This window comes from Anastrepha obliqua, chromosome 5 (genome assembly GCF_027943255.1).
Source record: "Anastrepha obliqua isolate idAnaObli1 chromosome 5, idAnaObli1_1.0, whole genome shotgun sequence".
NCBI lineage: Eukaryota > Metazoa > Arthropoda > Insecta > Diptera > Tephritidae > Anastrepha > Anastrepha obliqua.
The window spans coordinates 55,635,797-55,656,583 of record NC_072896.1 but is presented as its reverse complement, the minus strand read 5'-3'; the positions used below and the strand labels follow the sequence as shown (position 1 = coordinate 55,656,583).

Here is a 20,787-nt window from a genome sequence, read left to right as displayed (position 1 = left end):
TCTATTCATATAAAAGACATCAAAAAATGGCTTGATCCGTGGATAGCCTGAAAAGATACGGTATACGGGATCTACCAGAAAGATGAGAAAAAGTAGTAGCCAGCGATGGACAATACTTTCAATGATTCACTTGTAATCATTTCTTCAGAATAAAAAAAACAGCGAGAACTTAGTTATGCACTTAATAACATTATTTTGCAATTCCTTAGCTCTCATAATTGTGCCATCGCACAACCTAGGAGGTTTTAAAGTTCTTAAAAGTATTGTCGGATTTTAAATTTTTATGTAAGTTGCTGCGTTGGTCGTCCTGAAGCTTTCCGAATTTTTAAAAACTGAACTTGATAAACGGTTGATTCATCTCGTTTAATAGTAGCATCTATCGGAATCTAATTCACTTCATTTTCGATTTGTTTTTGCCAGGGTTAATATACAGTAGAAACTCGATACTTGCACACTACGACACAGTTTTTTTTTTTTAATTGCGTACTCAGTACTTGTGACATTAGAAAATTTTTATGTTGCATTTTTGAAAATAAAGCTCGAGGAAGTACCGTCGAGGTCATTCTGGTAGTGGCATTTTTGGAATTGAATCAGCTGAATAAATTTTGGGGAAGTACCGTCTAATTCATTTGCTGACGAAATGACAATCTTGCATTAACTTTTGCACGATGTGCTCTCATAATAGCAAAGAGAAGATTTATGCTGTTTACAATAAAAGAAAAAGCGGACATTCTGAACAAATTAAATTCGAGAATTTCCATCAATGCATAACCTAAAATTTAAAAAAAAAAAAAAAAAAATGTGTTACGCGATCTGAATCCGGTCCAGGCAAAAGGAAAACTCTTAAGATTTCTGAGTTCCCAAAATTGAAAAGGCGTTGTTCAATGGGTTTGCGGATCAAAGGGCCAGCAACTTACCAACTACAAGTGGTATGCTAAATGAAAAAGCCGTTATTGCATGCCAAAATTCAGGGAAACCCTGGAAGCTTCAACATTGGCAATGGTTGGGTTGCCAACTTTAAAAAGAGGCATGGAATACCATGGCTAAAAATTTGCGAAGAAAATTATCAAATAAGAGTGATTCCATCAACTCATTTTTGGACAAATTTAACTAAAGAATTATGGATTTAGGTTTGACAAAATAGCAGATAAACAATGCCGATGAGTCTGGCTCATTTTGGAATATCTTACCTAATAAAACTCATAAGATCAGTAAGGAGAGAATAACGTTCCTTGCTTGTGCAAATGCTGCTGGAAATTGTAAAGTAAAAATAATGGTTATTGGGAAGTCGGCGAATGCGTGTTCATTACAAAATTGTACTGATATCCCTGTTGTCAGCAATAGAAATAAAAGGACTTGGATTACCTTACCTTTATTTGAACAATGGTTTCACAGAACATTTGTCACAGAGATACATATGTTCAATTTTTGTCAAAACAAGGAATTCTCTTTTAATCAAAAATCGCTTAAATAAACTTGTAAAAGAGTTCCTTCATGCGCAAAATCTTCCGGAAAAAGCACTTTTCTTATTGATATTGCTCCATGTCATCCCAAAGGGTCCTCGAACAGGACGAAAAGAGGTGTGCAACGGAGGTAGAAGTGTATTTAATTAATATAAAATAAAAACCAATAAACCTGGAATGCTATCAGTAAAAAACCTATTTTAATTTTTATGGAAAAAAACCTCAGTACTTGCGACAGCCTCGAAACTTGCACCGAATCCGGTTTTCACATAACATAAAATGTTAATTGTTCATTAAAAGTACAAAAATAAGATTTCTTATACAAAATTAATATTTGAACGGCTACTAAGATTATTGCTGTATGAAAAACGGGAAAATATTACATTTTGAATTCAGGAAGATTTGTAAAGGCAGATAAAATTGCAAGAGTAAGTAGGAAGTAGTTCGTGGATTTGAATAATGCTATTCTGCCATTAATACTAAGTTTCTACATCGCTCTCATAACTCACAGTTTTAAGAGTAGCTTTGCATCCCTACACAGAAAGCACTCTTCGCAGGCATAGATATGCATATTGCAGTGTCCACATATGTATGTATGTACATTTTAGGTTGCACCATAATTTAAATTCAATTAACTGTAACCGAGACAAGCGTAGAAATCTTGAATTCAGAATCAATATATTGCTACTAAATGCTTTGCCATTTGAACGCCTTGGGCAGAAATATTCAAACTGCCTGCATATTCAGGCTGATTGCATGGCAAATTGGAATTATCTTCAACTAAGAGCTTTCTCTTCCTCCTCTGCGTTGGAAAGATCAGGTGGAGAAGGACTTGGCTTCACTTGGCTTGGTGTGTCCAACTGGCTTCGGTTAGCACGAGAAAGAAACGACTGGCGCGCTTTGTTAAACTCGGCCAAAATCGCGTAACCGGTTATAGCGCCAATTAAGAAGAGGAGGAGAAGAGCTTTAAATTAGTCTTAAAGAAAATTTTCAGAGTACAGCTATCTTAAAAAACAACGAAAAATTCGAATATACTGTGTAAGGTCCAAGACAGCGTGCAGTGATATTGCAATAAACCCTATGTATTGCGCGTGAAATAAGGAATCATAAGTTTCTTTATTCAACATTAGCAACTGGTTAAATTAAAATAATTAAGCACTCTAATCCAAAAACCAATTTTTATCAATGTTTCACGAAAATTAAAATCAATGGTAAGCATTAGCCTAATCAAATATTTTTAAGCCTCCTTGTTCCTAATCATTTCAGAATTACCCATCGGATCCAGCTCTTAAGCTAAAATACATACATATGTGTTTCTCTGTCTCTTAACTTTTTCGTAATACATATAACATATCGGTAAAAGAATTACTTTCCATTCATCTAATTGATCATTGAATAGAAAGACCGTTTGGGGTCCTGGAGAGAACATATAACTTTATCTAAATTCTCACAAAGTGTAAACTCATAACGAATGATAAGCACAGGATTCACCAAAAAATCGCCATCGCTTGGGTCCCAGCGCCACCAATAAGTTAAACCAACTCAACTTATAAGTACTTAACCTTTGTTGAAACTAGTGACATTTTTCTCTTATCAAAATTAAATTGTACAAATCATTGCAAATCAAATTATTTCGGTTGGGACGGGGCAAAGTATTTACTACAATAGAGGTGTTTAAGTAAACGGGGAAATTAGTAAGAAAAGTTTACAAACTTATATGTACATGTATGAGTCACGCAGAAAATAATTTTGAGAAATCGCAGTGTTTTAAAATACGTTGCTTCTGTGCTGTACTCGTCATTCCATTATTAGCTTCAGATTTGACGGTACTTCATAATAAAATCCCTCATTATATCATTATTTATATATAGTATAATTGGTGCGTACACCCTTTTTTGGCGTGCGACTTGATGTTGTTCCACAAATGGAGGGACCTACAGTTTCAAGCCGACTCCGATGGCAAATATTTTTTATGAGGAGCTTTTTCATCGCAGAAATACTCTCAAAGGTTTGCCATTGCCTGACGAGAGGCGACTGCTATTAGAAAAAACTTTTTCCACATTTTGGTCTTTCACCGAGATTCGAACCTACATTCTCTCCGAATTTCGATTAGTAGTCACGTAGGTTGATGCTATTCTGCTAGGCGGATCCCGATGTAAATATGTTCTAATAATGCAAAAATTCTTGTATTTTGTTTACATTTTTGCTTAACATTCAACGAATTAAAAAAACTGCAGCCAAACAGAGTTCATTTTCATGTGACGTCAATGCAGAAGTACAAATTTTAGTAAATTTTTTTTGAAATTTTCATAACTAATACATTTTTTTTCTTAGTGAATATGCCGTCTATAAACCCAAACTGATACTCAATTATTAAAACGTACGTGCAAATAGAACGATTCAATATTTTTAAGATAAAAAAAAATAAAATAATTTTTTAATTTTTGGGTGCATTTTTTTCTTAAAAATATTAATTATGTAAAAATTTGCTCTCATTACACAAGAAATAAGCTCCGCTCTTGCCGAGCGTCGAGCCCCAACTGACATTTCATTGGCAAGGGGCGTTTCTTTTATATAAAATTTAAACAGCCAATGAGCAATGCCCCAAAACTCATGATAACCACTCATTTCTACGTAAATAATAGTGAAACTTTTACATTATTCTTTACTTTGAGTTATTTTTAGTAAGCTTATTGGAAAATAAAGTTAAATCTTTGAACTGGGGAAAATTCAATTCGATGATTTCCAAAAGCTTTAAATCTGAAGATAATTAGAATGAAATTAAAAGTTTTTCTTGGAAGAGAAGGAGAAAGTACTAACTAACCTTATCTACAAATAAGATAATTCAGCAAATTTTCAACAACATCTATTCCAAAAAGCGCATGGTGTGCGACTGTGAAGTGAGGTTACGGACATTGGTGTGTACAAAAGCTAAACTGGTTTTCTATTGCATTTTTTGAACTGAAACTATAATATTTCATTACTTTGAAACTTTGATAAGTTGTCATGGGCCCTGGCGGAAGTTTAATGAATCACATTGTACTTCGAAAATTAGGATGCATAAATTCTAATAACGAACGTTAAAAGATGAGAAGGTGGAAATATGAATTGGAAGCTATTCTCCGTTGGATGCTAAGACTTTTTCACCATGGATTGTGAATCGACGCAAGCAATCCACACTGACATCCATGCCATAGTTCAGTAAGTTTGCGAAATGCCACGAAATACAGACGCTAAAAAAGTATGCCTAATCTTGGATTTACACAAGACATGACACTCTGAAAATAATTGAAAATACGCACAAGCTGTCAAAAGGGAGGAAAACAGTTTGCGTAGCATAGGCGTCTAGACTGTTATAAGGACAATTCACTTTTAAACAACCGCCGTAAGAGTCGTTTCGTACAAATTGCGTTCTCTGACTTCCATTCTTTCGCGAATTGCCAAATTTACCGCCTTCGAAAAATCATAGGCAGTAACGAAGACAATGAGAGAATTTTTAATGTGGTAGTAAAAAATAGTGAATGCATTCATACTGTCTTTGCAAAATTAACGTTATCTGCCTTTAGCTAACGTCAGGGACAAAATTGCTATTAAAAAAGCTAAATCCAGAAACGTTTAGCTTTACGAGAGAAAATCTAAGATTCACTGGTCTAAGACAGATAAGGTGCAACCATTAACATTCTCTGGTACAACTGCACGAAACAAATGTATCATATTAAAAACCAATTGGTTGTAAAAGGAATTTTTTACGTTCTCTGATTATAGTCGTTTTATGGTTAATATTTAGTCAATGAGCGTAAAAAAATGTGGAACATAAAAACACGTTGGTTTTACGTTCTCTGGTTTTAGTCGTTCTAGGGTGAATATTTAGTCAGTGAACAGATTTGAGTCACTGAAAATAGTGTATGGTCGTTTGCTACGGTACACGAGTATAACGTACGATATGTTAGTTTTGTTTACATTTGGTTTCTTAAATTGATTTGGACGAGTTTAACAAAGCGCACCAGTTGTTTTTTTTTTTGTGCTAATCAGCGCCATTTGGGCGATACTTCTCAAGCAGATAAGAAAACTCCCGGTACATATATGTACATATGTCTCTTTTTCTTAATTGGGGCGATAACCGCTTCCGCGATTTTGGCCGAGTTTAACAAAGCGTGCCAATCGTTTCTTTCTCGTGCTAACCGGCGCCTAATTCCACCTAATATTTCCAACGCAAAGGAGACCTACCTTTTTCCTCTGCTACCACCAGCAAGTACCGCAATGAATACTTTCAGAGCTGAAGAGTTTGTATCCATTCGGACGACACGATCTAGCCAGCGGAGCCGCTAGATCTTTATTTATTGCATTATGTCCAGTCCATAAAGCTCAAACAGCTCATTGTTTCATCGCCTGCATCGCATTGTCTACTGCAGATTTAAACAATTTTAAAGCTTAGTTTCTGCAATAGATTTTTGACATAATAACACAGTCCAACAATTTTGCAAAACAGAACGCTAGTAATTACGAAATAGAACATCTCTGCGGTCATTTTTGCCGCAGTCACACTCAAAAAAAAACTTCTTCGGTTCAAGTTAAAACGACTATTGAAATGAAGAAATATGGGAATGATTTGGCGCCTATGAAAAGGCATCCTCTTTTCAGTATCTGATATTTTCTCAAAATGAAGCAAAAATGTTTACATGCTTTCGAGAAAAACTTTCCCGATTTAAGGAATTTGTTTTTATGTTTGTAATAAATTTTATGTTTGAAATAGATAATATTTTGCTAAAAGAAAATAAAAATATTACTCATTTCAGAGTAAAATTTGCTGGAATTAGGGAAACTGTTATTTTGTTTCTAGTAAAAATTTACTAAAAGAAAAATAGCTTTTTTCTCAATTTTAAAAATCTACCTGAATTTTCAGATTATGAAATGTTTTAAATATTGAATAAAAATGCAAAAAATTTGGTTTTAGTTTTTTATTTTCGCATTTGTAAGCATTGAGAACATCGTGTACATCCATTCCAATTATTTCTTATTTTAAGTCTTATTTTGTTTTTCCAAATCATTTAAAATTGCACAAATAGACCCATTTTTCTTGCGAGATTTCAAGGAAATGTTATAGAAATACTGCTGGACAAAAAGCCAAATGGACCTACATTCGGGCGGATACTCAAGGTTAAGTACATGGAATGTTTTAAAACACACATCAATACACTTGATTAGGTTATCGAACTTATAAAATATATCGGCGAAATACACATAATATTCCTTGCAATAATCCAATCCAATGGGACATATAATTGGCTGAATCGTACTTTTATCCATATAATTTGCATCTACCATTAATTTCAATTTTGACTGAAGTTCACTACTTGTCGGTGCCCACAGTAAGAAACTATTTCTTGAATCTGCAATAGTGTACATGATGAAGTGTTTTTTTTTTGTCTGTTTGCATGTTCTATATGTTCGGCCAGTTGGAATTAAGACAGAGTGTAGAAGATAAAAAATGACTAAGTCTTTTGCATCTGAAATTAGATTGTTAAAAAAAATGAGGGCTTAAGACATATTAAATACCAGCATTGATGCTTCCTTCTTTAAACTGCCTCCAAGTAGTTAAGCTGTTTGAATCTTTAATGTAAATTTCTAGCAAAGGTGGAATCGCTTGGCAGAAGCTCTCCCATTTATCAAATAACAAATTTTGCTTTTCGGGGTACAGCTTCTTAAAATCCAGTTCTATCTAAGATAGGAATGAAGAACAATAAATTATTTTTTATGTAAATAAAACTCACGAATTATACCATTAAATGTCCAAAACTCTGCTTATACTGAGGCCATACTTCTAAAATTGTATTTAAATTGGCATCTTTTTGTAGCATTTGTCGTCGCACAGCAAAAGTCGCTTCCCATTTTAGTTGAACTTCATCGAATGGTTCAACGTTATACTTTAACCATGATTTTTCTTGAATGCAATCTAAATGTATTTTTTTTTTATTAAATGAAGGTTACATTAAATGCAGATTATAATATTTAATAATCTCTCATTTAAAATTTAAATTAAACCAAAATATACTCATGAGTTAAGAAAACCATAACGTCGTTGCGATTGCAAAACTGCATAAAACCAAAACGAATTGACCAAAGAAACTGAAGTTTCACGTACACTCATTTGCAGAATTACTATTTGTATATTGATCTCTGTCATAATATTAATAAATTATAAGTTCAGTGAAAAAATTGAGCTATACTTTTGTAAAAAATCAGTTTTCTCTTCCTTCACCACTTATGTAGTTTTGTATATTGGATATACGCGGTATTGCTTTCGCAACGATGATATATGTATGTACCTATGTACATATATACCTGTTACGCAAGAATTAATCTCCGTTCCTTTTGTTGTTGGTTCTACATCTCTTTTGGAAATAAGACCATCCCGTCTAAGTTTCAATAATACACTGTGGTACTTAGCATACAGAGATCCACCTGGCTTTTTTCCTTTCTTATGAATGTAATATATATCCTGTGTAAATGAAATCGAGGTTAGAAAACTTTTTTTTAATAAAAATTTTAGGTTGTGATCAGACTTTAGATTCACTCGTAAATAAATCCACAATTTTATTGGCGAAAGCTTCAAATGTTTTAGGGTTTGGATGTACTTCAGCAGAAATAAAATAATTTGCAACTGTTGCAGCTAGAAATTTCCTATACTTTGGAGTGAGACACTTTTTTTGCGCATAGTATTTCAGGATTTGTGATCCACCCACCGACTTACTGAGTATTGCTTCAAAAGATTCCTTATATGAAGTACAGAAATGTATATTTAAAATAAATAAATAACTAAATTAAAAGTAATAAAAAAAAACATTTACCTCGCCACGATATTCATTTGCCAATAAAGCGCATGCCTCAGTGTGAATGGCTTGTGTTTTTATTCCCTAGTGAAGTAAAACGAAGATTATGAATTTTTGCATGCATTCTGTATGTGTGTATATGCACAAAATAACAAAATACCTGTTGCGCTTGCCAATTGAGCAGATTATGCTCAAAAATTACCCTTGGTCCAAACTGCGATGTGTCGATCAATGTATCCAAATGGCTTGGCTTTAGGAGCTTCAATGATTCCTTAGTTAGACCGCTTTCTATAATTGAAATGATTAGCAATAACTAAAATGAGCAAAACAAAATATCCATAAACTTACCAATAAACACGTTCAAAAACGGTTCGCCTTCCAACTCAATTAAAATTTCTATTAATTCATCCATTGCACGACAAAATATATAATCACGAAGAAAAAAAACAATCAACTACGTATGTTCGTAAAAGCAATGAGCATTCGATAAGATAATTGTAAGTAAAGTAAAAAATAACAAAGAAGAATGTAACATCAAAATGAGGACTACGGGTTTATGTTTCAAACACATTTATAGTCATTTAAAAGAAAAAATACTCAAAAGCGATAAAATGTAATGAATTTGGAAGAGTTCAAAATAAAGAATGGTTTTCTTTATTTTAGGGAGGGAATTTTTTCTGAGTGCAGTACTAATCCAGAGGTTCTGAATTTTTTTACGGAACGTGTAAATTTTTAAAAATTTGGGCGAAAGCGGGAATAATTTATGAAAAGCATTATTTATTCTACAAAAAACTTTAAATATAATTTTTGTCTTAAGACTTCTGGAAAATAATTTAACTAGAATGTACTTTTGTACCTTCTAATTAAATAGGCACGAGAAAAGGTCCAAATATGTATAATGAAAGTTAATCAAAAATAGGCGGTTAGAGGGTTTAAGGGTTTTACAGAAATTTTAAGCAAACAATTTAACTGAGGGCCACCGAAAACGTAAAATTCTTACGGAATTTGTAAAGGAGCATTGCAAACACATACTTACCTACAGCGATGAACATTAGGCAAGATCGATTTGTAAAAAAAAACATTTTTTTTGCTCACTGTATAACATACCATAGCTCACCGCCGTAAGCGAATGGATTGGTGCGTGACCACCATTCGGAGTACGTAGGTTCAAATCTCCGTGAAACACCAAAATGAAGAAAAAGTTTTTCTAATAGCGATCGTCTCTCGATAAGCAATGGCAAATCTCCAAGTGTACTTCTGCCATGAAAAATATTCTCATAGGAAATGTCTACCGTTCGGAGCCGGAGAAGCTTCTCCTCCTATTTGTGGTGTGCGTCTTAATGTTGTCCCACAAATGATGGAGCATACAGTTTAAACCGATTCCGAAATAGTTTTTTTTGAGGAGCTTTTTCTTGGCAGAAATATGTACACTCGGAGGTTTACCATTGCCTATCGAGGGGCGACAGCTATTAGAACAAACTTGTTCTATCATTTTGCTGTTTCATGCACGAAGTTTTGAATGCATTCCCGAACGGTAGTCACGCGCCAACCATTCGGCTACGGGGGACGCCAATAGTTGTTTGGATAAAATTCTTTCACAGCTTTTTAACTTTTTTTTTCTGTCGGGACACCTAGCAAGTGCAGCACTCAGACATTAATTAAGTCCATTGTACGACACTTGGATTCCCTTTGAATTTTTTTTAAATCTACCCGATCTCCGAAGAAATCTGAGTAGATCTCGCTTCTTAACACATCAGTGCCAAAGACCTCAAACCTGATTCGAGCGAAGGCGGAGCAGACGCACAGGAAGTGGTCCGCCGTCTCATCCTCCTCTTAACAAGCTGGACAAATTTCACTGTTTGAGATGCCCAACCTTTCCATGTGCTTCGCCCACAGAAAGTGACCCGTAATCAGTCCAACCAGCCGTCTGCACTCCCTTCTGCTTAATGACAGAAGAGTTAGCGACAGTCAATTGGACATCACAGGTAACATCAGTTTAGTCCATCTGCAGCCTCTCTCAGCATGCCAAGCTCGCTTGTGGGTTGTAGTCACTCCCAAAGAAGTTGGCCTCAGAGCCTATCTTAGCTAATAAGGCTGAGGTCTCGTTACCCACGATACCCACGTGTCCTGGGACCCATGTTAGCATCAGGCTATTATGTCTGCCGACATAGTTCAGCCTGGATTTACAGGACTCTACTACCCCTTATGTAGTTGGGGGATTGTCTAAGGCCATGAGCGCAGCTTGGCTGTCGCTGCAGACACATATAGATCTGCCGCTCCATCAGTTTTTCATAACAAAGTACATCACTTCTTGAACTGCATACACCTCTGCCTGAAACACAGATGCATGCATTTCAAGAGCAAAGTGCAGTTTTGTCCAAAGCCGGAGCCGTGCTCGTTCCTGGAACCATGCATGAAAATGCGAAAACAGTGTTTGCCGGGCTCATTTTCGGAGTGTGGCCACAATTGAGCCCCTGGCAGCACAACACTGTATCTCTTTTCAAGTACGACTCGTGATGGCGTGGAGTCAAGGGGCATGGAGAGAATCCTTGGATCGAAGTCCATGCATTCTCTGTTTTCCAATTCCGGACAGGGGCCGTACCAGTTCCCATTGTGTTTCGGCCTGCAGATGGCCTTCAAGGCCTCTCCTTATATGAAAGCATCAAGTGGTGGTAAACCAATCAGAACATCTAATGCCGGGCCTGAAGTAGTCAGAAAAGCTCCGGTGCAACAGATGGCCACAGTGCGTTGTAGTCTCTATTTTCGACAAGGTCCTCCTGACTCCCACGAGAGAGAGTCTACTTATCCAGACCACTGATGCATAGGTGATAATAGGTCCTATCATAGCCGTGTAGATACATAGGACCTTGCTAGGAGAAAGACCACACGTTTTCCCAAAGACACCTTTGCACTGCCAGAAAGCTGTCAGTGATTTGGATGTCTTTGTTTCAACGTGTGACTTCCAAAGAAGTTTACTATCGAGGATTACTCCAAAATATTTGATTTCTTTGGATAGCTGGATTGTGACTCCTTTTAGCTTAGGCAGAACGAGTCCATCGAGCTCCTCCTCTGGTAAAGAGGACAATACCAGTTTTGGTGGGGTTTGCCGGTAGCCCATTCGCACAGCACCAAGTGTCAATCATATCCAGAGTTTTCTGCACTTTTCTACAGATGTTCATAAGCGAAAGGCCCGTTATCAGACAGGCAACGTCGTCCGCATATTCTTGTGTGTAGACTACAGCATCATTTAAGGTAGTGAGTAGAGGATCGATCACTATGCACCAGGGCATAGGAGACAGCACATCACCTTCGGGGCAGCCTGAGCGTGGTATATAAGCCAGTGCCAGGCATGCAGTGAAGAATGCCTTCAGGGCTGCAATCACTGACTCTATGCCTTTCTTCAGCGGAATAAATGCCATCTGGCTCGGGAGACTTGTAGCCGCCAAAAGATTCGGTGGAAAATCGAATGGCGGTTTCATTCACCACAGATCTGGCAACGTACCAGTCTCGCCGAGAAGGTGTAGCAACTCTGACAACAGCCTCTTTCGTTAAGGGCTGTTGCCGGCCAATGCTCATCTGACTTCCTGGAAAGTGAGAGTCCATTAGCAAGCTGAATGTCTCCTTTTTCTTCTCCGTCAGATTTCCTAAGTTACCCCAGCTTTGCGGTTAGATTCCTTTTCAGGATCATAACCAATTTCGCCGTGTCTCTCAGAGACTCAATACCGCCACAGAATCTCCTAAAAGAAGCCCTTTTCAACTCACGAATTAGCTTCTTGTAGTTCCTCTGAATATGACGGTATCGCTCCAAGTCCTCGGCAAGATTAGTCTTGAGTGCCTGGTTTAGAAGTTTTCTCGACTCACGCCTCAACATCTGGAGCTCTCGATTCCACCACGGAACGGAAGTCCGATCAAGGAGAGGTCGAATTGGACAGGCTGGCTCAAAACACTCAAGTAAGGCAGCACTGAGTTTCTCAACTGCCACCTCAATCTCCTGTTCTTTCCGAAGTCTTGGTGGAGTCACGTCAAAGCCCCGCAACGCCCCCCTAAACTTCTGCCAGTCTGTTTTCCTGAGGTTTATGGAGAGCAATGGCATTTGTGCCTTCTTGCCACACTGAAAATCTTTTTAACTTACAGAATGGCATTACACAACCTAAGAGATTTTAAAAAGTGTTATGGGAATTCTAATATTTAAATGTAGTTTAGTGTACTGGGGGTCATCAAACTTTTATGCTATATCAAAATTCGACTGTATATACAGTTTACTAATATTGTTGTCCAATTAATTGTGAATACGAACAATAAATGAATATACTTTATATAATATTATAAGATAGGCAATACTTTTTGAATCAAGAAATAATTGCCAAAGTCATTCAAATAATAATTTTCATTATAACGATCCCAATTATAATTTGCAGTTATCAGACATTCTTATACTTAATTTATTTGTAATGTAATTTATCCTTTTCTTAAGTGGCAACGCCACACACAAATCATTTTAGTTAAATCTTTTTTCATTCTTTTGAGCGCATAACATTTTATTCTGATCTTTTATTATTTTTGATTTTATTAAAATTTTTTCTCTAAAATTAGTGGCAACACCATTTAAAAATATTATTGAATTTATCTTTACATGAATATATGCAATATATAGCATTTTACGAATAACGTATTTTGTAAGAAATTTATTTATATAAAAAAATGCTATTATTGTATTATAACTGCTTGATTCCAATATCTTAATATTCAGGTCAAAAAAGTTATAACTTGCTACTTTTTCAATAAAATTCATGTGGACACTTGCACAGTCCTTCTCAGCTCCGCTTGAGTGGAAGTTTATTTCCCTCTAAAAAATTGGATTTTCGTTCTCTCGGCGTGTTTAAATATATTCAAAACCGGGCTCATGGCATAAAACAGAAAGAAAATTTAGAAAGGCACAGAACTATGTCCAATTAAGGGGTCCCCGCTGGTCTAGAGCTCGAAAAAATACCAGGAATTTTTCTTTACAATAAATATAAAATAATTTGGCTCTTCTTTTTATCTGAAAAACAAAAACCAAAAAAAATTATTAATCAGTATGACTGTCCCGTACTAAAATAAAAAAAAAATTGACAAAATTGCACGATTTTGAATTTGACACTCTGAAAATCGGTTTTTTTCAGTTTTTTAATACAAAAAATACGAAATAATTGAAATATTACATATTAGAATTTCAGACGATTCGGTTGAATAGTTTTTTTGACAACACTAGGCCGAAAAAAGTCGGGGTACAGGAGCGCGCCGACCGCTCTCTACCGAGTTAATGGGCTGTAGAAGCTATAATATTGAGAATATCCGCATGAAAATTTCACAGTATATTCTTAAGATACTATACTTTCGAAATATCGAAAAAACAAAAAATCGATGTTCCGAAATTTCTAGATCACCGGGTCCCCTTAAAGCCAAAACGAAATAACGAGCTTATCGTTAATAAAGTAAATTTTAGCAGTGAGATAAAAGCACAATATATTACTGAATTATTGATTTTTTAAATTTGTTATTCTATTTTACTTTTCAACAGGTGGCCACTTCCTTAAAAAAGTCGTCTAATTTTCAAGATGAAGCAACTGGCACAAATAAATATATATTGGCAACACTGGAAAAGAGCTGCCAAAAATTAGATTTATTTCGAAGCACATAATGAGTATTGGTAATGAAACTTGCCTAACGTCAGATAAGAGAGTTGACTGCATTGAATATACATAGTTAATTAATCTAGTTTTAAGAAATATAAGGCCTCTTATTTTCGCCAAGCGTTAGCAAGTGGAGAAAAGTTGAAACAACTGGTATAAATAAACAAATCTTGGCTGCGCTGGAATAGAGCTGCCTAAAATTGCATGTGCTTGAAAAATAGTAAGTTATACCAGTTTTATGAGGTATAACCACATTCGCTAGCGGCGAATCTTGCTCGATAACTTTGTTGTTGCTTTTGCACGCAAATTTTTCATCAAATTAATCGAGAATAAATATAGAGAGCAGAGAAGTGGCGAATAGAAGAGGGCTTTTGTTGTTTCTTTCGCAAACCTTTCGTCAAGGAAGCAGAGTTCAAACGTAATGGGCAGAGATGGGGCAATTCAATGACAGCTAAAGTATACTTACTTATGCCTGCATATTGTAATTATAATTCATAATTATGTTTTCAATATTATGCAGTTATGTGGTTTTATTCAACATCAGTTCAAATAGTTAACAATACAGTCGTGATCATGTGATTCACTTAAATAATAAAAATATTATTATAAATTAATGGAATTAAAATACTTATTACAAATTAATGCAAAGACAAAAAGCTGTCGTTATTTCAAGCGTACATTAATAGTTCAATAGTATTGTAATTGTTTGCATGAATTACCACTGAACTTCAACATTCACACTGCTTCCTGCAATTAGAGTCTGGTGATATTTGATACGTGCTTGAGGATTTTGTGGTTTATTAACAACGTCTTGGTAATGTTGCAGAGCGCATTTATCCATCTGTTGTTGCTGATCTAGTATACGTTTCTTCGTCACCTGAATATTGATAAAGGTTTGCTCGATTGAGTCTCCGGTGCTACTTCTTGTCCAATGAGATGATAGGTTGTGGTTGGGTGGAAGCAAATCGAAATTTTTTATCCTCTTTCCAAAAACTGAATGACAATTGATACCCTCGCAGTCAAAATCACCGAATGTGGCATGGTGCGCCTTGTCCAGCGGTTGAACCTCAATTTACGGGCGCTGTTTTACGCTCAATTTTGTTTACTCTTTCGAATTTTACTAACATTTTTAATTTAAAGCGATTAGAGGAACAAGAAATCAACTGTTTTAAAAATACTATCTGTATACTTAGATACGTCTCGGCTGGTAATCTAGGTTGTGTCAGCTGATACGGAAAACAGAGAAGCTACGCGATTGTACTAAAATTCGCAAGTGGTATTCATTTTGCTAAAAAACGCGGAACAATCAAATTAGAACCAATTGGTTTTAGTGTAGTGTGGTGAAATTTGTTCGCAAGTTTCGGTAGAGAAACGGGCCTAGAATGCAGCTTCACTGCCCACGATGTTCTTATTATTATTTAGTATTTCGGCTACCGCTAACGTATGTACTCAACGGACAGTGTGTGATTACACACGCAACGAGAGTTCAGTGAAGTCGTGTGATATTACAGTTCCTTAATATGTACTCGTACTTAACATATATTTCTATGAATCAAACTAGTTAATTAAGAGAAAGAGTAGGAAGCGTCAATAGTACAACGAAGCAAAACTACCCTTCAATTTTTTTTACTATTGTAAACTTAAAATGAAAGAAGGTGGATGTTTATAAAAACCACCCTCGGCATTATCAGTGCCATACTTCTTGTGTGATTAGTGATTATTTTCTAGTTATTCCTCAACAAAGGACAAGAGCGCTTGCTTTATCACATATTTCATTAATATTAGGGGAATAAAATATAAAAAGAATATATCACAGATTTCAACACATCCTACAAGAAATTTATGATGAATTAAACTTCGTTGCCACCCAAACTGGTACACACCCGTTGGTTGCCTACGAACAATTTATAACAAACTTGTAGACTAGAAACTCAAATAAGGAAAGGAAGAAAAATAGCATAAAAGTGTGAACGATAGCAGAAAATTCTAAACTTCTTTCCACATAATCGAAGTTGTAAGTATTGTAATATTTCAGATAATACCGTTTAATTTAATATATATAAGCAAATACTGTGGCGTATATACGAACATATATGTATATGTATTGTACATACTTTTATCAAAATCTTTAATACATTAAAGCTTAACTTTTGCGCCCACAAAATGATTGAATTGTTGGCAACTTGTCGCTGTTTGCTCGTTTGTGAGTACATTTGAAATAAGAAAATGCAAAATATAATAAAACCCAAAGTTTGCCTACCAGTTGAACTACCCGGTATTTTGAATGGTGTAATTGTGCAATTAAATAACATGCAGGAAATAATTATTTATAATCGAGTGATTAAGCCACGAATATGAATATTTCGCTCATTAACTATGTTCATATTGGAATTAGTAAAGCGATGTAGCTTTCATAGATTGAAGTGAAAAAATGAGTGTAACTTTGACGTAATTTTGATGAGGTGCGTGAGAGAAGAACGAAGGGAGTTTCAAAATAATAAGCTTTTGTAAACCAAAATGTAAAATTACTATAGATTATATAAAAAAATAAAAGGAAGCTAATAATAAGAAAAAAGTCTTTGTAGCCAAAAAAATGTAAACAAAACTCTACAATTTCGTCAGCCCCTCAGCTAGTTCTGTCAAATTCACCGAGTGGCGGTCCCGAGAAATGTGCCACTTTATCTCTATGTCATTTACATGTGTAGGGTTATTCAATAAGACTGTAGATTTTCCTTTAAAAATAAAACACAACAAAATGTGTCCATATACAATAATTATTTATATATATATGTATATGATTGGCGCGTGTACCCTTTTTGGGTGTTTGGCCGAGCTCCTCCTCCTATTTGTGGTGTGTCTTGATGTTGTTCCACAAATGGAAGGACCTACAGTTTCAAGCCAACTCCCAACGGCTGATATTTTTATGAGGAGCTTTTTCATGGCAGAAATACACTCGGAGGTTTGCCATTGCCTGCCGAGGGACGACCGCTATTAGAAAAATGTTTTTCTTAATTTTGGTGTTTCACCGAGATTCGAACCAACGTTTTCTCTGTGAATTCCGAATGGTAATCCCGCACCAATCCATTCGGCTACGGCGGCCGCATCTATTAAATGCCCACCCCGACTCATCTGCCAACACAGGGCTAGGCCATATTTTTCACGTAGCCCCAGACAAAGCACTCCAAATCAAATCACAATATCTCGGTGGCCATTTGACTTCTTTGTATCGTGGGATAATATGCCTTGATGAAACCGCATATTGCACAAGTCAATGTCATCTAAATTTGTTATCATAAGTATGGTCCGATGACTTCACCAGCCCAAAAACCACACCAAACACAAAAAACGAATAACTTCTGTCAAAGATCTGTATCACCTTTGAATGGCCCTATAATAATTTCAATTAAAACCCGCTGCACAAAGAATTATCCATTGGTTTAACAATTGGATTGCTATGTCAATTTGACTCAGTTTCTTATGTTTCTAACTCCTTATTTTATTTGCAAAGTATAACAATAAGTAAAATACATATTAATATTTTCTAAGGTATTGTTGTAGTTTAGGTACTTTTGATTTTCCATAACCAATCAGGACAAATTATAAGTCGTGTAAAAAGTGCATAAAAGTTATAAGTTTGTCTCAAAAAAGTTACTTAATTACTGATTAGCTTAAGGAGTATTGGGGAACCGAGAATTGAGTGAGTGCACCTGAGCTTCATTTAAGTATGTACATATTTGTTTATTTGAGCTTCATAGCTCATAAACCATGAGTGGTACAGCTAAACAACTGTTGAAAAATGTACTGAGCCCTCTCTGAAGCGCGCAATCTTGTTTCTATCATTCTTGATTGACTATTATTCACCAGCGAATTTTTATTTTACTACGTCGATCTCTTTCTTGTTTATCCAATTGTTACGAGCAGCCAGAAATACTCTCACGGACGTCGCAATTCACAGGAGGCAAAGATGATTATTACAAGGTTTGGCCATCCGAAGCAAAATTGTTGGAGTCACTTCTGTTGCCATACACTCGGAGACTCAGCAGCAGAATTCTGCCCACTCATTTCACACACTCGCCCAACCAGTCGTTGTTCAGGCAGCAATGAAATATCATAGGCGGAGGCTGTGTTGCTTTTATTTGTATATCACCAACACAATCTCAGTGTTTTCGTAAACAAAACGTTGACATAATCCCGGTTACGTAAGCCAATCAGCTGATTCATTCATACTCGCTGAGAGTCGGTGAACAGTCTGATATTGGCTACACCTTCCGAATTTTTTTCACCATGCATCGTGATAGAAGGTAACTTCGCTAGAGCAACAACCACATATACACGCATTTTGTTTTTGCAATTTGTAAATTTACCATTTCATAAGACCTTGGAGACATGCAACGGATCTTTTCTGTCAATGAAATGACATGAAACAGAAATACAACTTGCTGCATCCTTACAGACGAGAATGCACTTTAGCGGAAGACGCTTAAGCAATAACGGTCAATAGATTCACTATTTTTTACGTTGTTAATAAGAGTTATATAGCAAAGTTTATTTTACGTTGTCTTATAACTGTTACCCTTGAGAAATATTTGCTTACGTTCTCGATACGAGTTACAATATTTTCCAGCGTCTGGATATGGATGCAGATACATACAAAGGTATATTGCAATAGTGGAGGGAGAATAAATTTCGCTTCCCATACTTAAGGCAACACGCACATATTGTGCACGCAATTCCAGCTACACAAGTAACGGGTGAAATAGCGTTTTCTGTCTTAAAAATTGTGTTAATAAAACATAAAAATATCCATAAGAAATTCAAAGTTCTAAATCAATATGTATTTATTGGTTTATTTATTACAGTCTTATGACTTATAAATATCCAAATGCATACATACATACATATATAGCATATAAATATTGCAAAACTATTACTTATGCATCTGTTTGTACAATAAAGTTTGTCGACAATATGTAGCCGATACCAAATAAAAGAAAAAGAATAAGGTTGGGGTTAGATCGTTATGATTTACTGTATTTTATTAATATACATACATATTTATGTGTATTGTAGTGTAATATGTTGAGGATATGCATAGCTTATATACAATATATATGTATACACTATTTATTAATTGTTTTGTAATTTGTAATGTATTATATCAATCTCTTAGAAGTTTTGTATTTCCGTGCTGGGTGAGTGCTGAATTCAATTGCTGTTGTAGCAGGTTCCTGCCGTGAGGTTGACGCGTTTGTCCTTCTTTCGCTTTTTAGAGTTTAGGCAATACGACTTTAAATCAGTTTGTCATAAACAAACTAAACTAATAAAACATCTCCAATTAATATAATACTCATTCAAATATAATTATATTTAATTTCCATACCCACCCGAGAGGTATTCTAACTTCTCATATTGTAAAGCTTCTAAGCATTTTAATCTGGTTCTAGCTAATACAGGGCAGGAACATAGAAGGCGGTCTAGCGTTTCCCTCTCTTCTAGTTCATTGCAAAATCTGCAGCTATCGTTGTTTGTATTTCCTATCTTGTATGCGTGCGCCGCTAGCAAATTGTGTTCTGTCAGCATACCTACGCTAGTTCTGCTTTCTTTTCTTGGCAGAGCTAGTACGAATCGGACGTATTTATCTGCACTCTGTGTACACATGATTTTCGCGGTTTTGCAAGTGGCTAGATTATTCCACCTCCTATCTATCCGTATTTTCATGTCCGCAGCGATGTCTTTGTATGCCGTATTTAAAGGTGTCAGTATGTCGTTTTCTTGTTCGAATTGTCTGTAAACAGCAGTTTTGGCAATCTCATCTACAACTTCGTTTTCTGCAATGCCCTTATGTCCGGGTACCCAATAGATATGCAACCATCTGTCTGCGGCTAATCTCTCTATGGCTTCCCTGCTTCTTAGATCGTTTTTAGATGAAATTTCATATGAGTTTATTGCTTTTATCGCAGCTTGGCTGTCAACGTATATATTTGTTTTGGAGTTGCTTGATGTCTTTGCGAATGCTATTTTCGCAGCCTTACCCACAGCAGACTTCTGCTTGAAAGATACTACAGTGGTCAGGAAGCTTAATTGGCTGCCTGATGCCTAGCTCTGCGCAATAGCTCCCTTCCTCTACTCCGTTTAACATTTTCGAGCCATCAGTAAATATATTAAGAGTATTTAGGATAGGTTTCAATCCTTTTTTCCATCCCTCTTCTATTGTTGTTCGGAATTTCTTCACCCAATTGCATTTAGGAGTCAAATAGTTCGTTTGGACCCTATAACTAATACCTATTGAGCTATGTCCGAATGTTTTACCGGTAAATTCACCTGTCGCGCTGAAGTATCATATCCGTTTTATCAGCATTTATCCCTAGGCCTGCCTGTGTTGTCCATTGGTGCACTGCTGCAAGTGTATTATTATGTCACTCACTCGCGGTGTTTAGGTATTTGTCTCTCACTACTATGGCTATGCCATCTGCATATGCTACTAGTTTCGATGCCGTACCTTCAAATTTCTTTAGTAACTCATTAACAGCGAGTAGCCAGAGAAGGGGCGATAGAATACCACCCTATGGCGTACCCTCGCATGCTACTTTAGTGAGTTTAGCTTCGTTCCATTCCGCCCTTATTATTCTACAACCTAACAGGGTCTTTATCCATGAACAAACGGCGGGTTCTGTATTCGTTGTATTTAAGCTTCGCTCGACACATTGTTGAATGCACCACTAATGTCTAGAAATACTCCTAAAGCATATTCCTTGTACTCTAGAGCTTCCTCTATAACTAACACTAGTGAGTGTAACGCAGTCTCTGTGGATCTGTCTTTAG

General features: G+C 35.9%; 2 protein-coding genes across 2 annotated transcripts in view; one reads left to right on the top strand and one right to left on the bottom strand.

The window, feature by feature from the left end:
- Positions 1–5,105: 5,105 nt before the first annotated feature.
- On the bottom strand, positions 5,106–8,772 carry LOC129248779 (uncharacterized). The gene is made up of 9 exons (XM_054888395.1): positions 8,642–8,772; positions 8,454–8,581; positions 8,312–8,377; positions 8,027–8,236; positions 7,806–7,962; positions 7,244–7,416; positions 7,020–7,182; positions 6,602–6,970; positions 5,106–5,155 (listed from the first exon to the last, which is right to left on the bottom strand). The coding sequence occupies exons 1-9, from the start codon at positions 8,703–8,705 to the stop codon at positions 5,106–5,108; spliced, it is 1,380 nt and encodes a 459-aa protein (XP_054744370.1). The 5' UTR covers positions 8,706–8,772.
- A 6,629-nt stretch (positions 8,773–15,401) lies between these two features.
- The window catches only part of LOC129247627 (1-acyl-sn-glycerol-3-phosphate acyltransferase alpha), a 46,969-nt gene continuing 41,583 nt past the window's right edge, over positions 15,402–20,787 (top strand). The window contains exon 1 of the mRNA XM_054886825.1: positions 15,402–15,979. The gene's annotated coding sequence lies outside the window, so the exon portion shown is untranslated. The remainder of the gene's footprint in view (positions 15,980–20,787) is intronic.